The sequence below is a fragment of the Herpailurus yagouaroundi genome, unplaced genomic scaffold (assembly GCF_014898765.1).
Source record: "Herpailurus yagouaroundi ecotype Mexico unplaced genomic scaffold, PumYag 165, whole genome shotgun sequence".
NCBI lineage: Eukaryota > Metazoa > Chordata > Mammalia > Carnivora > Felidae > Herpailurus > Herpailurus yagouaroundi.
Genome location: NW_024412406.1, coordinates 34,268,195 through 34,290,237, shown reverse-complemented (window position 1 = coordinate 34,290,237; position 22,043 = coordinate 34,268,195). Strand labels below are relative to the sequence as shown.

Here is a 22,043-nt window from a genome sequence, read left to right as displayed (position 1 = left end):
AGATAAAGTAGATCATTTGGATTTGATTTTGGAATGTATTGTTTGTTTATTTTTCTTCTTAGAGCATTACTTGAATCACAGTTAATTTGCATTCTCTAGGTGCAGATCATATCCAGTTGAGGTAAGGTGGATTAGTTAAAATCATCTTGGTCAGCAGTGAAATTAAGGCTAGTGAAACAGTCCCCAGAGTTCTTGACATCAGTTTGAATTAGGGTTCACTTAGCTCATATATATCTATTGGTACTGATCCTGATACAGCACTGAGTTTATGGTTTAATGGACAAAAGTATCCATTTTATGTGTGAAAGTGTTGGTAAGAGGAGCAGAATGACATAAAGGAGAGTAATAAACTCAGCTGGATGGAAAAAGAAAACTGTGTTCAGAAAGTTCAACTCTTTCTTAAACGTATGGTCTAGTTTTTACCTTATTATAGAAATAATTTAAAGATATTAGAGTAAAGCTGGAGAATTTGAGGCTAGAGCAGTAAACAATATAACAGGTAACAAAGGTGTTTCTATGTAATGGAAAGTAGTTTGGATTTTTTCTAGTGGATAGCCATTGAAAGCTTCAAGCATGGTGGCAATTGATAAATTTACACTTAAAAAGAGCACCCTAGTGGGCCTTATGTACAATAGTTAGAATGGCCAGGTACTGGACTGGAGAGGTCAGTTAAGGTCAGGCTATTGTATTAGCTAAGAGGCATCTCAGTCTTAATATATCCAAAACTGGTATCTTCATTACCAGTAGTATCCCCTGTTAAGGCCACCCCCCTACACACACACACACACACACACACACACACACACAAAGATACCTGGTCATCTAGAAACCTTGCCTGTCTCAGTAGACATTAACTGTGTACTTCCCCTTTCTTAAGCCAAAACAATGGAGTCCTTCTTGACTGCTTTCTCTCATTTCCCACTTGCAGTTCATCAATAAAATTTGGTGGCTCTACCTTCAAAATATGTCTAGTTTTCAACCATTTCTTATCACCTCTGTCCCCACTTCCCAGGTCCAAGCTACTATTACGTCTCCTGGATTGCCACAGTAGCCTTCTTTTTTTTTTATTTTTTTATTTTTTTTTTTTATGTGTATTTATTTTTGAGAGACAGAGTGAGACAAAGTGAGAGTGGGGGAGGGGCAGAGAGAGAGGGAGACACAGAATCCAAAGCAGGCTCCAGGCTCTGAGCTGTCAGCACACAGCCTGACACGGGGTTCGAACTCACAAACTGTGAGATCATGACCTGAGCCGAAGTTGGATGCTTAACCGACTGAGCCACCCAGGCACGCCGCCACAGTAGCCTTCTAACTGGTTTCCCTACTTCTTCCCTTCTGCCCTCAGTCTGTTCTCAGCAAAGCAAATTATGTGCCTTCCTCATTGGCTTCTTCTGATCACAGTCACCGGAAATACCCCAAGTTCACACAGTGGCCTTGACCTGTCTTCTTTCTGACCATTGTTCTTTAATCTCCTATCTGCTGCCATTCAGGGTCAAGCAGACTACTTTTAGTCCTAGCCAAAATAGGAGTGGACTCTTCTCTGAAATGGTGGAATGAACCTTTGGGGAAAGCTGAGACTTCTAATGGGGATATTAAAGCCACCAGAAAACCATCCTGTTTCTTTTGGCATTTGGAGGGCCTGAGCATAAGAAGTACTATAGCCGATCATTTGAACTTGAGGCTAGGGATATTCTCATTCAAATGTATTCCTAGGACTCTAGCCCTTCATTTTATAAGGCTGGGATTTCCTGGATAAATATCAGAAGTTGATAGAATAGGACATAGAATTAGTTAAAGGTATTATTTAAAATTTCACAGGTAACTAACAGACGCACCCACATAAGACCATTTTGGTACTGGAGGTATGTATCATTTTGGGGGGTGGGGGTGAAAAGCTATAAAATACCTTTAATAAGAGTAAAATGTAAACTGATTATACCATGGTAATCCAGAGTGAGCAACAAGGAGAATTGTAATAATCATAGCCAGTGGTAACTGTATCAGAGTATCTGTTCAGGACAGAGGTCCTACCTGTATTGGAAGCAGGTGGACATTAAAATCTCCTGATGTCCATTCCTGAGCCTTGCTGTGCTATCCCCCCAACGTACGTGTGTGTGTGTGTGTGTGTGTGTGTGTGTGTGTGTGTGTGTGTCTGTCTGTCTGCATGTGTCTGTGTGTGCATGTACATGATGGGTGAGGACAGGATGCTGTATAGATTGGGATATCTATGAAGATGAAGAGAGACAGGGTAATAATATAGGGGGAAATTCCAAATTACTGTGTAGCCAATGTTTGGATAATTAAATGGAGTAACTTAAAGTTAGTGCAACATTATATTATGTAAAGTATTTCTCTTAGAAAAACTTACAGATGCTTCTGTCTTCTATAGGAGGATCATTTCAGTATCTCCCCACATACTAATTTGTTTCACCTGGTACTTACTTATATAGTGTTGATTAATTTCTTATATAGTATTTCTTGTGTAAATGTTTGTGAAAGTTATCATAGTATTTATTAACTTACCAACATAACCTACTTAAGAGGATTTGAGTTGAATTGTGTATAAATGGACCCTGGCAACCTGTACATTTCAAATAAGTCCAGTAGTCTCAGATACATTTTGTTCTTATATCATTTACTTGATTCTTTTGTGGCCTCTTGCTCATTTAAAACCAAATACTTTTAAGAGCAGTTAGCTGATAAAATAACTCATTCTTTCACATATTCATTTGGCAAATGTTAGCCTTAAATATTTTCCATTTTTAACTAAGAACTGTTTTATCTATTGTTCCTACATAGATAGAACTTACAAGACCCTGTAGTATACCTTCCGTATGAACCTGCTATTCCTGTTTCCTAATCATTTAGTCTTTGCTGTTTTATGTTAACATTTGTGCTCTCCAGTTGACCTCTGTTGTACTCTTCAGTGTTTAGAACTATGACAAGTTACAGTGCAGCAATCAGTATTGACACTCTGACCATGTCCTGCCAAAGCGAGAGCAACCATTTCTCAGCTGGTTATGCTTTCTTTATATTTTAAATAAGTCTCATGTTTTAACATAATAAATTAGGAAAAAAGCATCACTCACAATTTCCTATCTTTAACCAGTATTTACCTGAGAGAAATTTTGGTCCATGTCTTGCGATAACACTCGATTTCTAGGATTTGACCTACCAGTAATTCTCTCTGACCTTAAGAAAGTCATGTGAGCAAGTAACTTTTTCAGTTTTCTTATCTGCCAAAAATGGAGATTAATATCTTCCTTACCTATTTCATAGGGTTGTTGTAGGTCAAGTATGATAACAGATTTGAAAATGCCTTGGAAAAAGTTAGTAACAATGACAGTGACCATGGTGACAGTGGCTGCTGTTGTTTCATGTGTGATGGACTAGACCCTGCACTGTGGTCTTTCTGTGTTCCCTCTTCAATATTTGCAGTGTTCTTGAGGATGGATAATACTGTCTCTATTTAAAAATGAAGATAGTGTTGGGTGTCTGACTTCGGCTCAGGTTGTGATCTCTTGGTTCATGGGTTCAAGCCCTGCATCGAGCTCTGTGCTGGCAGCGCAGAGCCTGCTTAGGATTCTCTGCCTCCCTTTCTCTGCCCCTCTTCCACTTGTGTGCTCTCTCTCTCTCTCTCTCTTTCTCTTAAAAATAAATAAATAAACATGAAAAAAAATGAGGACACTGTTAAAAAGAAGGTAGGTATAAATAAGGTATTTGAGGATTTCAAAAGGGAAGGAGTAGTTGCTTCTGGCTGGGATTCAGTAAACCCTTCCTGGACAAGGTTATATTTTGGCTGAGACTCACAAATTTTTGGAAAATTTTGCTTTGCCAGCACAGAAATGCCTTTTATGTATCATCCATTTAATTACAAAATAATCTTTGTTTGTAAAACCAGTATCTCTTATGCCCAGATTTAAAGCTTGTTTCAAATTCACCATTTGTCCTAGGTTGCTTTTTGCTTTTTTATCTCTCACACAAAGAGGAAATTACACTGCCTTATTTTCTTGAGGGAGGGTAGGCTGCTGGTGTGTCCCTAAAACTGTATTGGACAGTGTTCCATATGAGAGACTTGAGAGTGCTTCTTGGAGAACATTGGAGCCCCGTAGTACATCCAGGATGGCACTGATCACCATCTTCACCAAGCCTGTATGTAAGTCACCAAGTCTGTTGGAGTGCACCAGGATTTGGGTGACAGTCAGTGCTGTTATGCTGCAGTGCACAAGAGTGATCGTCAATAGCATCTGGCATGTTTGTTCTACATTGCAGTGCACCAGGGTTCTGTTGGTGGTCCCATAAGGCATGTTTTTTCTATTTTGTCTATACTGCAGTGTACCGTGGCTGTGGTAATAGTGATACCGTGCAACACGTTTTTATTCCATCCACAGTACACCAGGGCTGTGGTGGTAGTACCATTGAGTGTGTTTACTCTTGGGGTGGCTCAGTTGGTTGAGCATCCTACTCTTGATTGTGGCTCAGGTCATGATACCAGGGTTGTAGGATTGAACCTTGCATCAGGCTGCACACTGAGCATGGAAGCTGCTTAATTCTCTCTCTCCCTCTGCCCCTCTCCTCCACTCATGCACTCTTTCTCTCTCTAAAATAAAAGTGGGTATATATATATATATATATATATATATATATATATGTATGTTTATTCTGTGCTGCTGCAGCGCACGGGCTGTGGTGATAGCCAATACCGTGAAACATGTTTATTTTACAAGTCATTTAGTGCTCCAAATCTTCAGCAGAAATCATAGTTTTAGGAATATTGTCAGGATTTATCATAAAAATCTTCAAAGAGAGTGTGGTTAGTAGCAATATGATTCATCTCAGATATGTAAGTATTCCTGGGGGTAATAACTGTGTGTTTCTGTAATGTCTTGCCTTTATAAAATCTGTTGGAGGTTTATAGGGACTATAGAGTTTGGCAGACTACTGAAAACCTATCTCACTTTTAGAGCCACACAAGACAATAATTAGTGCCTGAGGAGAAAACTCAGGTTGCTCAGGCGAGCCACTGAGCGTGGCTGGAGGGTGCCATGGCAGACACTCAGCCACACAGAGCCAGGCCACCTGATCTCATGGGCCCTGGAGCTCCAAACAGCAACTGTTGTCAGTGGTTGATGGGGTAGGTGCCACGCGTGCTGCACAGTTTTGGAGGATGAGCTCTGAGCACAGGTCCAAGTTTTAAAAATTCTTAAAATATGTCCACAAATGCTCCTGTGATTAATGCAGCCCCTAAACTTAGGGCATTTCCCTTTGCCGCTGAAGACCCTAATTCTCCAACCAGTGATCTGGCTGCCCTGCATGGGAAAGATGGTGTGTGCACCAGAGTGATGTCTTATGTTATCCTGAATTGTTTTCCTGCTCACCAACTGAGGATGAGCTACGTTTTACTAAAGAAACAACTATCATGGTAGAGGAGGCGCAATGCTTACTTCCTACTTAGTGCCTTTCTGTAACACTTGTTTTCATTACTCCACTTCCCTCCCCCATAGTGACTAGTACCAGCCTGACATTGTGCTTGTTCACATCCTTCCCCCATTCTGTTTCCTTCCTCACCTTAAGAAATAGTAGCAAGATAGGTACATACCTGAGGAAACAGTAGTTGAAGGCAGTGCTCTGGAGCAGTGATGTGGCCTTGCTTAATATGCGAGCACATGTTACTGACACTTAGAGAAAGGAAGGAATGGAAAATTAGGGATGAGTGGGAAATGAAGAAAAATGAAGAGGAAAAAGAAATGGAAATGAAATTAAATTATATAACTAAAACTTTGATGTTATTTAAATATTAATTTTCATTATTCACTGTTAACCAGTTGGCTAAAGTGGTAAAGAAATTAATATCAGTATCTATTATATAATTAGCAAGGTACTATGTTAGATACTTAGCTTTTGTTATTTCATTTAATTTTTTTTAATTAAAAAACAGAAAATAGAAAAACATAAGTGTACTCACCACCTAGAATTAATACGTGTTTTAATCTTTGGTCTTTTTTTGATTCACATTAAAAAATTTTTTATGTTTTTATTTCATTTTTGAGAGAGAGAGGCAAAGTGCAAGTGGGGCAGGGGCAGAGAGAGAGGGAGACACAGAATCCGAAGCCGGCTCCAGGCTCTGAGCTGTCGGCATAGACCCTAATGCGGGGCTGGAACTCACGGACTGTGAGATCATTACCTGAGCCAAAGTCGGACGCTTAACCAACTGAGCCACCCAGGCGCCCCCATATTTTTTAATAATAGAAACGATATGAAGTGTGAAATGCTCTTCTTTCTCCTTAGGTATGTGTTTCTATGTATCCTGCTGGCCATATTTATATACTTGTATTACATATATATCTACAACAATAATTTATTGTTTTCTATGTTTCAAAAATAATAACATTATGCGTATCATGCTCTGAATATCTTGTTTATCCCCTCTCGTTTATGAGATCTCTACATGCTGATACATAGACATCTGGCCCACTAGTGTTAAGTTCTGTATGGTGTTCTGTTGTATGAACACAGCATGGTTTACCCTTCCTCCTGTTGATTTGTGTTCGGTACACTTTTCTGCTCTTATAAATAGTCCTGAGGTATGCATCCTTGTTTAGGTCTCCTGGTGCTTGTGGCAGTTTCTGGGACACATCTGGGTTTTAGGTTACATACACTGTCAACCTCAGTTCTCTCGCTGAATTCTTAAAAATGTTCTTTGAGGGGCGCCTGGGTGGCTCAGTCGGTTGAGCGTCCGACTTCAGCTCAGGTCACGGTCTCGTGGTCCGTGAGTTCGAGCCCCGCGTCGGGCTCTGGGCTGATGGCTCGGAGCCTGGAGCCTGCTTCCGATTCTGTGTCTCCCTCTCTCTCTGCCCCTCCCCCATTCATGCTCTGTCTCTCTCTGTCTCAAAAATAAATAAACATTAAAAAAAATTTTTTTTTAAATAAAAAAAAATGTTCTTTGAGGTACACGTGGGAAAATGGAGGGGTTGAAATGTTATCTAACTTGGCCAACTTAATTAAAAAAAATTTTTTTTAATGTTTTATTTATTTTTGAGACAGGGAGAGACAGAGCATGAACAGGGGAGGGTCAGAGAGAGGGAGACACAGAATCGGAAACAGGCTCCAGGCTCTGAGCCGTCAGCACAGAGCCCGACGTGGGGCTCGAACTCACAGACTGCGAGATCATGACTTGAGCTGAAGTCGGCTGCTTAACCGACTGAGCCACCCAGGCGCCCCTTGGCCACCTTAATTAATCAGTAGTTAAATTCAGATCAAATTCTACCCATTAAAATTTTTTTTAATGTTTATTTATTTTTGAGAGAGAGAAAGAGAGAGAGAGAGCATGAGTGGGGGAGGTATACCTAGAGAGGGAGACACAGAAGCCAAAGCAGTCTCCAGGCTCTGAGCTGTCAGCACAGAACCGGATGCGGGACACGAACTCACAAACCACGGATCATGACCTGAGCCAAAGTCAGACACTTAATGGACTGAGCCACCCAGGCGCCCCTCCACCCATTTGAATCTCAAGCCCTAGCGCCCTAGCGTTCAACATTCCTCAGAAATCCTCCCCTTTAACCTTTATGATCATTAGAACAGTTGCAACCAGCCCGTCTCCTGTAGAGTCAAAGCAGGTAATGAGGTGGAGGGAGCATATAAGAAAGAAGAATCAATAAGTGCCCATACTTCCCTTGTTGTGGTTATCAGAAGAGTTCAAGATTTGGCGTAAAACCATGCTGTGTGAAATGATGGCTCTAAGTTTTCTGTGTGTACAAAAATGTTTCTTTATGATGGAAGACTATCTTTTATGTTGCTTAAAATAAAATTTTAATTAAAAGATGTCACAGCGAGTATGTTACTATCTGTTCTCTACTTTGCAAAGTATACAGACCATTTTCTATAGGTGGAGAAAGCTATCTTATTTTTTTTTTAATTTTTTAAAGTTTATTTATTTTAGAGAGAGAGAGAGTGGGGGAAGGGCAGAGAGAGACCGAGACACAAAAATCTGAAACAGGCCTCGGGCTCCAACTTGTCAGCACAGAACCTGACAAACTCTGTCAGTACAGAACCCGACGCAGGGCTCAAACTCACAAACTGTGAGATCATGACCTGAGCCAAAGCCGAACGCTTCACTGACTGAGCCACCTGGGTGCCCCTAAAGCTATCTTAATGTGATTCTTTTTTTTCATGACATTTTATTCACAGTTGGACCTTATGTTTATTAGACTTCATTTTGCTTGTTTTTTTCTTCTTCACCTTCTAGGTAGAAAGTCTGGCATATTAGTTGTGAAAATTCTAGAGCTGCATGAGGAATGCACCATCCAAGTTGCTATGTGTGAGCAGTTAGCAGGGATGCAAGCCGACAGCTCTTCTCTAGGTCAGGCCCCCAGGACTGGACTGAAGGTGCTGTTCACCAAGGAGACTGCTTGCCATCTCAGGGGACATCCCCAAGACATCATCCATATTTACCCTCCCTGGTGAGTAGAAAGAACTGATTGTAGCAGTCACTAACTGAGTTTGTCTCAAAATGTATTTTTATGATGAACATTTTTGTCACCTTATTATGGAGAAATGCCAGGAGAAAGAAGCCAGGATTTGACATCGATTTTATGTAACAGAAGCACTGAACTGTCTTTGAATGCTTGTTTGTACTTTTGGCAGGAAATTTTTTATAATTTAAGGGCAGAGAGGCAAGGGAGAAACAATCATATCAATATTCCTCTCTAAGTGGTATATTAAGAAATATGGCTTTTTTTTCTTAGAAATTCAATTTTAGTAAGAGGCATTAATGTGACTGTATGATAATACACATTAATTTAATATTTCTTTGCTAGTTACTTTGAAAGGGATAAAAAGCATAAATTAAGACATAATAGGGTTTGAATCTTTAGGAGCATAAATGGTCATTAATGGGTCAGAAATATTTTTAAGGATACATGTTTGCTTTCTTTTCCATAGGGTGTTATTTTTTACTACAAGAAGAAGAAAATCATATTATTTTTGAGAGAATGTTTGAGCAGCCTTGTTTTAAGAACTAACTATTAATTTTGTTGGCACATTTTTAAGAGTTTCATTCATCTGTCAAATTCTTAGGTTTGAAGTTGACTTACAGGTCTTTAAAGTAAAACTTCCTTCCCAGAGGAGGGATCTATTTTCACTGTGTCCATAGTGAGTTCTCAGTGTTTACTTAAATTCTTCCACAGTCTATGGATATCATAGGGTAACCTACATTTTATTTTATTTCATTTTGCTTTGTTGTGTTTTTTTTAATGTATCTTTTATTGAACAGTATAAGACACCTACAGTGTCATATACAAATTATAAGTATACATTTCTTCAAATAATCACAAAGTGACTATGTAATTGCTGTCCAGTCCAAGAAATAGAATACAGTGCACACCTAGGACCACCCCAGTCCCCTCTCATTTCCCCTCTTTTCCTCCTACACCAGTTGACTATCATCCTGATTTATGATGCAGTAGACTCCTTTAGATGTTTGAGAACTTCATATAAATAGAACCATACAGTAATCACAAAATATGCATTCTCTTTTGCCTGACTATTTTCACTTAATATTATGCTTGTGAGATTCATCAGTTTCCTTGGCATTTAACGGTTTGTCCATTTTTATTGCTAGACAGTATTCCATTGTATTAATTTATGCAATTATATCCATCTGTTCTTCTATTGACAGATAGTTAGGTGCCTTCAGTTTGAGGATATTGTGAATAACGTAATGGCCAACTGTCATTCTCTGCGGCTTACTCGAGAATATAATGCCCTTAATTCTCTTCTTTCTGAAATTTCTCATCATCCTAAAACCATGCCATTATTTTTCTACCATGTTAAAAATTTTTTTAATTAATCTTGACGGTACTTCCTCTTCCCACTGTGGCCAAATTGCCCCCCATTCTCCACCCAGCACTCTCCACACCACACCTCCGGCATCTGCAGCCGCCTCCGCGCTGCTCCTCTCGTGGTTACTTGTGTGGCCATCATGTCTCCCTGTAGTACAGTGCTCACTCTTGCTCCTCCTCGTGCATTCCTCTGGCTTCTCAATACTAAAGTGCTACCAGACTCATCCTGGACCTCTTCTCTTCCCTGTCTACCTCACTCACCCCTTTGGTCCTTCCATTTCATCTTTTGCTGTAAATACTAGCCGATCACTGACGCCTCTTAAAACTGTCTGCAGCCCACTCTCCACCTCCTCATCACAGCAGCATCCCACAGCCCCCTTACTGCCACAGCCATGGCTCTACTTGAGTACTGATGGCGTGGCAGAATCAAGCTCCTAACCCTCCCTCTTCTTCCTCACCCTTCCCCATCTCAGGACATGGAAACCACCTTCTTGAGTACATGCACATGTCCTCAACTCTTCTTTTTCTCGTAACCTCCCTTCTGCAGCTCCACTCCCAAATGCACACGGGTCCAGGACTTCTTGCCGCCTCTACTGTCAGGACATTTCCAGGTACTCATTCTCCTCTGGGTTGTTGCAGTCTCTTAAGTCATCTCCCTGCTTCCTTCTTTGCCCTCCTTCTGTCTCTTTCAAGATGATTGAAGGAGCAAAGCTATGAATATGCAAGTTGTCATACCGCTTTTTGGCGCTCCATGCCCCAGTGTCTGCTCACCTCATGCACAAACCCATCCCGAGCTTTGAGGCCTCATCTCCCATCTCTGTCTCCTTCCGCAATTCCATCCTAGCCATAGTACACTCCACCCTGGTCCTCAGGTACCATGCAACTCTCCCCCTGGGGCCTGGATTCTTGCCACTGCCTGTGCTGGGGTGCTCTGTCCCACCCCTCCCTGTGTCTGCATGGTCTGCAGTTTTCTTATCTTCTCTGGGCATTTACTCAGCTGTCACCTTCTCAAGAGTCTTTCCCTAGGTTCCATATCTGAAATTGGAAAGTATCCCCTTCCAGGCCCTTTATTGTCCTTTTCCTACTTTATTTGTCCTTTACTGTCCTAGACAGTGCTCCTCCTGTCTAGGGCCTTGTGCCTGTAATTTCTTGTGTTCTTTTGACTGTTTTATTGGAAGTTCTTTTTGGAAGCTTATAGTAAAACTTAGTGATATTGAGAGTATTTGATTTTTACGGTGAATTCTAGTTTTATCTTCTTTATCAATATACATCAGTTTTTGTTTTTATTTATTGTATTTCAACAAAAATATGTATATTGCAACTATGCTGAGTTTATTACAGTGAGACACAGAAGATTCCAACATAGTTATGTTTGGAACTAAATTTAGAAACATTAGTAGACTCTGGATCCTAGCTTTTGCCCTTATAGCTTTTCTTTATTTTATTTATATATCTATTATTATTTTTAAATAGTGTGCAATATTGTGAGTCAACAATTCTGTACATTACTCAGTGCTCATCACAATAAGAGTACTCTCAAACCTCTTCATCTATTTCACCCATCACCACACCAACCTCCCCTCAGGTAACCACCAGTTCTCTACATTTAAGCGTCTGTTTTTGTTTGTCTTCTCTTTTTCTTTGTTCATTTGTTTCATTTCTTAAATTCGACATATGAGTGAAATCCTATGGTATTTATTTGTCTTTCTCCAACTGACTTATTTGGCTTAACATTATACCCTCTAGATCCATCCATGTTGTTGCACATGGCAAGATTTTATCGTTTGTATGGCTGAATGATACTCCATTATAGATATACACCACATCTTCTTTATCCATTCATCTATCAGTGGATACTCAGGCTGCTTCCATAATTTGGCTATTGTAAATACTGCTGCAGTAAACATGGGGGTGGCATGTATCTTTTTGAATTAGTGTTTTCATATTCTTTGGGTAAATGCCCAGTAGTGGAATTACCTGATCCCATGGTAATTCTGTTTTAATTTTTTGAGGAATCTCCATATTGTTTTCCACTGTGGCTGCACTAGTTTGCATTCCCACCATCAGTCAAAGAGGGTTCCCTTTTCTCCACATCCTCACCGACATCTGTTTCTTGTGTTGTTGATGTTAGCCATTCTGACAGGTGAGACGGTTTGCATTTCTCTGATGGTTACATGAGCAATCTGTTCAAGTGTCTGTAAGCCATCTGTGTGTCTTCTTTGGAGAAATGTCTGTTCATGTCCTCTGCCTGGTTTTTAATTGGATTATTTGTTTTTATGGTGTTGAGTTGAATAAGCTCTTTATATATTTTGGATACTAACCCCTTATCCAATATGTCATTTGCAAATATCTTCTCCCATTCAGTAGATTGCCTTTTAGTTTTTTGACTGGTTACTTTGCTGTGCAGAGGATTTTTATTTTGATACACTCCTAATAGTTTTATTTTTGCTTTTGTTTCCCTTGCTTTGGGAGACATATCTTGAAAAATGTTGCTATAGCTGATGTCAAAGAAATTATTCCCTGTGCTAGGGTTTCTGTGAGTTCTAGTCTACATTTAGTTCATTAATCCATTTGGAGTTTATTTTTGTGTATGTTGTAAGAAAGTGGTCTAGTTTCATTCTTCTGCATGTTGCTGTCCAGTTTTCCCAACACCATATGAGGAAAAAACTCTCTTTTTCCCATCGCATATTCTTGCCTCCTTTTTTTTGTAGACTAATTGACCACATAATCGTGGGTTCATTTTTGGGCTCTCTATTCTGTTTTATTCATTTACGGGTCTGTGTTTGTGCCAGTACCATACTGTTTTGATTTACTATAGTTTTATAGTATATCTTGAAGTCTGGGATAGTGATACCTCCAGGTTGTTTTTTGTTTTTTGTTTTTTGTTTTTCAAGATTGCTTTGGTTATTAAAGGTCTTTTGTGGTTCCATATAAATTTTAGGATTATTTATTCTAGTGCTGTGAAAAATGCTGTTGATATTTTGATAGGGATTGCCTTAAATCTGTAGATTGCTTTGGGTAGTATCGACAGTTTAACAATATGTGTTCTTCCAATCCATGAGCACAGAATATTTTCCACTTCTTTGTGTCATTTCAGTTTCTTTCATCAGTTTTCAGAGTATGAGTCATTCACCTCTTGGGTTAAAGTTTATTCCCAGGTATTTTATTCTTCTGGGTGCAATTGTAAATGGGATTGTTTTCTTAATTTCTCTTTCTGCTACTTTATTATTAATGCATAGAAATAAGATAGATTTCTGTATATTGATTTTGTATCCTGCAAGCTTACTGAATTTACTTATCAATTCTGGTCGTTTTTTGATGGAGTCTTTAAGGTTTTCCAAACATAGAATCATGCCATCTGCAAATAATGAATGTTTTAGTTCTTCCTTACCGATTTGGATGACCTTTACTTCTTTTTATTGTCTGATTACTGTGGCTAGGACTTCCAATACTATGTTGAATAAAAGTGGTGTGAGGACATGTTTCTCTTGATCCTGATCTTAAGGGAAACGCTTTCAGTTTTCACCATTGAGTAGGATGTCAGCTCTGTGTTTTCAGATGACCTTTATTATGTTGAAATATATTCCCTCTAACCCTACTTTGTTGAGGATTTTTATCATGAATGGATGTTGTATTTTTTCTTTTTTTTCCTTTTTAATTTTTTTAAAATTTTTTTATTTTTGAGAGAGAGAGAGCAGAAGTGGGAGAGGGGAAGAGAGAGAGAGGGAGACAGAAAATCTGAAGCAGGCTCCAGGCTCTGAGCTGTCAGCACAGAGCCTGATGGGGGGCTTGAACTCACGAACCATGAAATCATGACCTGAGTCAAAGTCGGACATTTAACTGAGTGAGCCACCCAGGAGCCCTGGATGTTGTACTTTTTCAAATGGTTTTTCTGCATGTATTGAAATGAGCATATGGTTTTTATCCTTTCTCTTGCTGATGTGATGCATCATGTTGATTTATCTTTTCCTTAAATAAGCAGATAAACTCTTAGAATCATTATGTAGGTCCATAAAGCATCATCGTGCCTCCAAATCTCTGTGTCTTTAGTATGGATTTTTCCCCTCTCATTTCATTTAAAAAGCATTTAATTGGTTTTTCTAGTAAGTATTTATACATATGATACAGATTTCAAAAGGTATTGAAAGATACGCAGTGAACAGTGAGTCCTTCCCATATTTGTTTCCCAGCCATTCAGTTCTCATCACCCAAAGGAACCACTGATACCAGTCCTTACACACCATCCAGAGATGGTGTTTGTGTATGTGTGTGCATATGCATATATAATATAAACTCATTTATGTATTTCCTGCCATTATTCTTTTTTTTTTTCAAAAATGGTATCCAACCGTAATACCCTTATACCATGCTTTTCTATCTTAAAAATGCATGTTGGAGAGTATTCAGTAACAATATGCTAGTATAGAAATAATTGTTACATTCATTTTGCATGGACTTCTGAATTAAAGATACCATTATTATTCAATCAGCCCCTTTGGATGGACGTATTTGTTGCTCCTCCTATTTGGTTATTGCAAACAGTACTGCATCATTACCAACATGTGTGAGGGAGAGCTATAAGATGAATTTCTGTAAGTATTATTGCTGGATCAGAGGTTATATACCTCTTTAACTTTAGGAAACATTGTCAGATGGCGCCATTTTACATTTCCACTAGCAGTGCATAAAGTGCCTATTTTCCTTTTATTAATCTACTGTATTGATCTTCGCCAATTTAAAAACTAGAAAATGGAATTTATCATTTTAATTTTTTTTACATTTCTTTTTTTCTTTTACTGTAATATAAGCTTGGGCTTCATTCCCTGTGCTTAAGAACCATTTATGTATTATTTTCTATGAAATGCTTGTTGATGACTTTAGACCTTTCTTCTCTTGGATTGTTGGTCTTCATCTTATCGATTTGTATCAACTCTTCAGAAATGCTAAAAATAGCTCGTTGTCAATCGTATACATTACAATGAGTTTTCTCCCCATTTGTCATTAGTCTTTCAGCTTTTAGGCAGGAGGTGTCCCTTTTTGTTTGTTTTTGAAAAGCAGGGTAGTGTGCTTTTCCATGGCTGAATTTATCCATCTTTTGTAGTTTCTGCATTTTATATCATAGATAGTAAAGAAGTCAAAACTTTCTTGCTGTGAGATTAAAATTTTTTCTGTGTTTATTCTAATACTTTATGGATTAATTGCTTTCAAATTTTTTATATTTAAATCTTTGACTCCTGGAATTTATATTTATGTAATAGGTTAAGTAGGAAATGAATTTTTTTCAAATGACCGCTCAGGAGTCCCATCAGCATTTATTGACATCATGTTAAATTTATGAATTTCTGGAATAGGACTTAAAAGCAGTCTCTGGGTAAGGCTCTGCTAGGATACTCCTCCCTTCCCCATGCTGATGAAATTAATGGCAGCATGTATCAGAGCACCAGGGTGCTAATTGGTTACCTTAAATCTGTCTTCCCTCAGAAATCTGTTCTCATTCAGCATCTTCTCCTTTCTCACTCTAGTTTTTGCTTCGTTGTATAATTTAGGTTTTGCTTTCAATGAAGTCTAAGTTCATTTCTGATGGGAAGGGCAAGTTGGTATTTGTTTTTAATCTCCTCCCTCCTCAACTTCTAATATTTTTGTGCACCTCTATGTATTTCAAAACATACTTATTAAATGATACTTTTTTAATAAAAAAAATTAGTGTCTAAGTGTGAATGTTCTTTAGGAAAGATGTTTTAGAGGTACTGAAGTTGGGACACTTTCTTGGGCTCATGAGAAGTAAAATTAAATCAAGATTATCTGCAAAGATAATATATTTACAAAAAATTTTCAAATCCCACTGGCTCCTTAGACCTCATAAGTGGATGAGTTATTATCATTTGACTTTGGGAGGTTTTTAGTTTTGGGTTGTTGAGGAAGCTGGCTTGGTGGTTGCTTCTTTCATTCTTTGAGGGGAAATCTTCTGTGTGAAATTGTATGGAATTTCCTGTGTGGTACTATATGCAGAGATTATTAATTCTAACCTTGATTTGGATATTTTATTTTTCTCTGTTATGTTTTTGGTTTTCATTCTTTGAGGAGTTTTGCTCTGTGAATGGAATGTAGATTATAGAATAAGAGTGAAATGAAATCCTGCATTTGCCCATTTTAATATATGAGACCTAACTGTTTTTACATGTTATACCATCCAGTGGAAAATGAATTTTGATCTCTAGGAAGACAACTTAGAATGCTTGTGTTGTTATCCAAGCCAAATGGTACCAGATATTAATGCTATCTAAGAATTTTATTACCTCTATAAAAGTGAAAATATCTGAAATAGATATAATTTGATATATTTCTCTGGAGTCATTGTGACCTTTCTCAAAATGACCATCTCAAAAGAAGGAGATACACACACACACACACACACACACACACACACACACACACATATATATACATATATATATGTATGTGTCTGTATATATATGTATGTATGTGTGTGTGTGTATATATGTGTGTATGTGTGTGTGTGTATGTGTGTGTGTGTATATATATATATATATATACACACATATATACATATATAAAGTAAGATACCTTGATGAAAATTATAAAACACTGATAATTCCCAAATGTTGGTGGGACTGTAATTTGGTACCTTCTTTGGCAATATGTCACAAACGTTAATGTGAATACACTTTGATACAGAACTTTTGCCACTGGCACTTTATCCTATAAAAATACTCAAATATGTACAGAAAATATAGTCATAAATGTTTTGCTTTAAACCTTAAAATCTAAATCCAGCCTAAATAGCTATTAGGCTGAGGTGGATTAAATAAGGTTCTGCACATCTCTGCTATGGATGGTAATTTTTTTTTTTAATTTTTTTTTCAACGTTTATTTTTTATTTTTGGGACAGAGAGAGACAGAGCATGAACGGGGGAGGGGCAGAGAGAGAGGGAGACACAGAATCGGAAACAGGCTCCAGGCTCTGAGCCATCAGCCCAGAGCCCGACGCGGGGCTCGAACTCCCGGACCGCGAGATCGTGACCTGGCTGAAGTCGGACGCTTAACCGACTGCGCCACCCAGGCGCCCCGTGGATGGTAATTTAACATAGTGATAGAGATTTTTATTTCCTCTCATAGAAAAATATCTATATCACAGTGTATTTTGCAGAGAGCAGGTCACAAGACAGCAATCAGGGTCACTGAGACAGGAGGAGCAGTCTGGGTCACTTGGGTAGGAGGACTATTACCACTTCTCCTTCCTTGGCCACCTCATTACCCAGCAGACAAACTGATACACTATTGTTATTAGCTTCTAGGGCTCTCCTAAAAGCAAATACCACAGATTGGGTGGTTTAAACAACAGAAGCTTATTTTCTCATGGTTTTGGAGTCTGGAAATTTGATATCAAGGTACCAGTAGTTGGTTTCCACTGAGGCCTCTCGCTAGCTTGTAGATGGCTACACTCTTGCTCTGTCCTCAAGTGGTTTTTCCTTTGTGTGGGCACATGCCCCTGATGTTTCTTTGTGTACCCAAATCTCCTCTCATTATAAGGATATTAGTTAGCTTAGGGTCCTTCCTAATGGTCTCATTTTAACTTAATTACCTTTTTAAAGTCCCTATCTCCAAGTAGTCACATTCTAAGCTACTAGAGGTTAGGACTTCAACATATGAATTTGAAGGGACACAGTTCAGTCCATAACACTATCATAAATATTAACACTTTTCTGCTGGATATTTCAATTTTGTGAATTTGATCAACCGCCTGATTTCTCTGTTTCTATGTCTCCAAGAGGACTTGACCACCTTCCAAGTAGCTTCCTGAATTCTATTATGTCTTGTTATATATAGATAGAGATTTTTCTCAAAAAAAAAAGATACTTTTTTAATTTAAAGAAAATGTAATAGTATTTTTTAGGTACTTTAGGAGGAGAGATGAATGGGAAGTGTTTTGAAAGATGAGTTTATTGATATGCATGTATAGGTGATTTAGGCCATCTAGCTAAATAGTTTGGAAGTTTCTGCATTTTAATTAAGAATTTATTTCTTTTATCCAAATGTTAACTGAAGTTAGTCTAGATGTCACTTAAAAATAGCTCATAGTTAAAGAAAAAAAAGCCAAAATAACAAAAATGACTAGTCTTTTTTTAATATAATTTTTTTAAGATAGAGAGCGAGAGAACGCATTAGTGGGAGAGGGGCAGAGAGCGTGAGGGACAGAGGACCTAAAGTGGGCTCTACGCTGACAGGCTGACAACAGCGAGCCCAGTGTGAAGCTTGAACTCACAAACCACGAGATAATGACCTGAGCTGAAGTCAAATGCTCAACTGACTAAGTCACTGACTAAGCCACTGCCCCTAGTCTTTTTCTTTTAGTGGAAACTTTCCATTATAAATATTTTGTCCTTGGTGGCTCAGTGGTTAAATGTCTGCCTTCGGCACAAGCCATGAACTCACAGTTTGTGATTTTGAGCCCCGCATCGGGCTCTTGCTGTTGGTTCAGAGCCTGGTGCCTGCTTCGGATTCTTTGTCTCCTTCTCTCTCCGCCCCTTCCCCACTCACACTCCATCTCTGTCTCAAAAAATGAATAAACGTTAAAAAAATTTTTAATTAAAAATAAATAAATAAATAAATAAATTAATTAGTTAATATTTTGTCCTTGTAGCCTGTTTGCTCTTTTTCCATTAAAAGTCTTTTGTGTTCATTCAAACTTGTTTTCAACATGGAAACAGTTTTTAAAAGAATCAGTAGAGGGGAGCCTGGGTGGCTCAGTTGGTTAAGTGTCTGACTCTTGATTTCAGCTCAGGTCATGATCTCATGGTTCATGGGCTTAAGCCTCACGTTGGACTCTGCTCTGACAGCGTGGGGCCTGCTTAGGATTCTCTCCCTCCCTCTCTCTTTGCCCCTCCCCTTGCTCGCAGGCATGCATGCTCATTCGCTCGCTATTTCAAAATAAATAAATAAACTTAAAAAGAAAAATAAAAGCATAGAGTTTTAAAAAAAGAATTTATAGGGGCGCCTGGGTGGCGCAGTCGGTTAAGCGTCCGACTTCAGCCAGGTCACGATCTTGCGGTCCGTGAGTTCGAGCCCCGCGTCAGGCTCTGGGCTGATGGCTCAGAGCCTGGAGCCTGTTTCCGATTCTGTGTCTCCCTCTCTCTCTGCCCCTCCCCCGTTCATGCTCTGTCTCTCTCTGTCCCAAAAATAAATAAACGTTGAAAAAATTAAAAAAAAAAAATTTATAAAAAGCAGAATCAGTAGACTTCTGACACTTCCATTTGTCCTTTAGCAATAAATGGAGTTTAGTTGAATAATGGTTACTTATCCAAAGGAGTTTAGAGCCCTCTCTATGTATTGAATTCCCATAAGATGTAATTGTTATCTTACCTCAGCAAATCTGGGAATGAAGGTAGAACTAAAATGCCTTGCCTAGGATTAATTGTATTATGATACAGTGATAGAATTGTATTACCAGAAGCAACCTCTAAAAAAAAGGTCATGAATGTATAAAATCTCAAACATATAAAAATATAGTAGTCTAGTGAATCTCATGCCCCCACCACAGTTTTAAAATTTATCAACTAATGAACAAACAGAATTTATTGCTAAAGGAAACTGAAAGGTTTCAATATGTTTCCAGAGAAACATTTTAGCAAATTGAACAGAATTTTTTTTTTATGTGAAGAAAGGAGTTTTCTGTGATACTAGTTATAGAAAGAGGGAGGTAGAACTCATCTGGCTGATAGAATATGACCTACTACCAAATCTAAAGCCAGGATGAGCACCAGAAAAAGTTGAATATGTGATAGTGTATCAAGGGACAACCAGGACACCTCCTGGGACACCCACTTACTCACTCATTCAAAATATCTGTTAACGCACTGTGTGGCAGATAATTTTGTCCTTCCTTACAATATGCATCATAATCTGGGGAAGGAGTGAAATCCTACTTTCTGCATTATAATGAATACCTCTCTGTATCAGTAAATTCACATCATTGTCTCTTTCTTTTTAATTTTTTAATGTTTTTTATTTATTTTGAGAGAGAGCGTGTGTGCATGCCAGTGGTGGAGAGACGGAGAGAGAGGGAGAGAGAGTCCCAAGCAGAGTCCATGCTGTCAGCGCTGAGCCTGACGCAAGGCTACATCTCATGAACTGTGAGATCATGACCTGAGCCAAAACCAAGAGTCAGAGGCTCAACCGACTGAGCCACCCAGGTGCCCCTCACATCATCATTTTTAATGACTGCTTTGTACTTTGCTATATGTATATGTCATAATTTAAATAGTCTCTTCTGTTGAGATTTTAAGGTTGCTTCCTATTTTGGGAAGTTGTTTCCCAGCTTGAAACCGTACCTGAATGAAAGTGCTTATATTCCATTCTCATTATATTCTTAGAGTATTTCTAAAAGTGGAAATTCTTGTTTAAAGAATATGGGTGGGTTTTGAGCTCTTCAATATATTGTCACCGTAGTCACCTATGAAGGTTATAAATGTTCCCAATGCTGTCGGTTTCTCAGCAGTCACGTCAATACACACTCAACATTTTTAATGACTATAGGTTATATAATTTCTTTATTCTTTTCCATATTCTCAACATATAGTGTATATTCACTTCTTTTCTAACACAAATTAATTTTTAATAGACATACACACACACATATATATATAATTTAGTATATATTTTAGATTGCTTTTCAGAGTGGATTTTAGGAACTGTTTTAGTGGGTTAAACGTATGCATTGTTGCTCTCACTGCTATAATGTCTTGATACAGTTACTTATAAACTTCATAGAGTATCTGCAGCTGGTCATTGAATACTTTTTCTTATATTTTCTTATATATAAGAAAAGATAATCTTATATTTGCTTATATATATTATGACAGGTTATCTTTTGAGAGTTGGTTTTCTTAACTTTTACTCACATTTGTTGGGGTTCTGCAGACTTTCTTATCAATTTGATGCCTGTTTTGTAAAGTAAAATGTTTCTGTTTATAGTTATATCATTTATGATAATACTTCTGTTGTTTCCTTCCTAATAGTTATATCTCTTGTTTCTGTCTTATTACATTAGCTAAAACTTTTAAATCAGTCTTTTTTCCTACAGTATTTCCAATGACTAGAATAATGCTGGGCACATAGTTTTATGCTAGGTTTGTTATGCTAGCATAATTTTATGCTAGAATGCTAGGACATTCAATATTTGATTAGTGTTGAGTATTAAATAATCATCAAGACATTGTCAGTTTTGTTATGCTCCCTATTTGTCTATTTTTTTTTTTTTTTTGAGAGAGAGGAAGAGCACAGGGGAGGAGCAGAGAGGGAGAGAGAAATTCCCAAGTAGGCTTCATGCTGTCAGTGCAGAGGCTGACACAGGGCTTGATCTCACAAACTGAGATCATGACCTGAGTTGAAATCAGGAGTCTGAGGCTTAACCGACTGAGCCACTTAGATGCCCCACTCCCTATTTGGATGACAGGATGTATCAGTATATTTTGCTGATTTGTACATTCATTAGGAAGCATTTATTGAATGTTTACATATGCTATAATAAGCCTTGTGCTGGATGACGGGGTTACAGTATTCAAAATGACAAATCATCTCTGCCCTTGAGGAACTCAGTGGTAGAAGAGAAAGGTAATATAAACAAGTTATAAAGGACTTTAGAAAGTATACCAATAGGTCTCTGTACAAGGGATATGAGGACAGTGAGGAGGGCAATACAACTGATAGATCAGTAGAGGGGTGTGTGTGTGTGTGTGTGTGTGTGCGTGTGTGTATGTGTGTGTGTGTGTGTGTGTGTGTGTGTGTGTGTGTGTGTATACCACATGCTGGGGAGAATATAGATTGAGAGTGTCAAGGGTAGCTTCCTGGAGTTGGTGATCCCCTATCCAAGCTATGGAGGCTAAGTTGGAAAGAATAAAGGAAAGGACTGTGAGGGCATTTGAAGTAGCAAATGACTGAGTGAGCAAAGTCCAAGAGGCCAGAATGTATGGTGGTGTAGGGTGTGTGCGGGGATATATGCCTCAGGAAATTCTCAGGCAGAGGTAGCAGCAGGTGAGGTTGGAGAACCTGGATACAGTGTTAAAGAGGTGATACTGGGGGCGCCTGGGTGGCCAGTCGGTTAAGCGTCCGACTTCAGCCAGGTCACGATCTCGCGGTCCAGGAGTTCGAGCCCCGCGTCGGGCTCTGGGCTGATGGCTCAGAGCCTGG

At 38.6% G+C, this 22,043-nt stretch overlaps 1 protein-coding gene across 1 annotated transcript in view; it reads left to right on the top strand.

The window, feature by feature from the left end:
• SPIDR (scaffold protein involved in DNA repair) overlaps nucleotides 1-22,043 on the top strand; it is a 504,944-nt gene that overhangs the window by 224,242 nt on the left and 258,659 nt on the right. Inside the window, exon 8 of the mRNA XM_040487839.1 lies at nucleotides 8,243-8,456. Coding sequence (XP_040343773.1) covers nucleotides 8,243-8,456 — 214 coding nt within the window. The remainder of the gene's footprint in view (nucleotides 1-8,242; nucleotides 8,457-22,043) is intronic.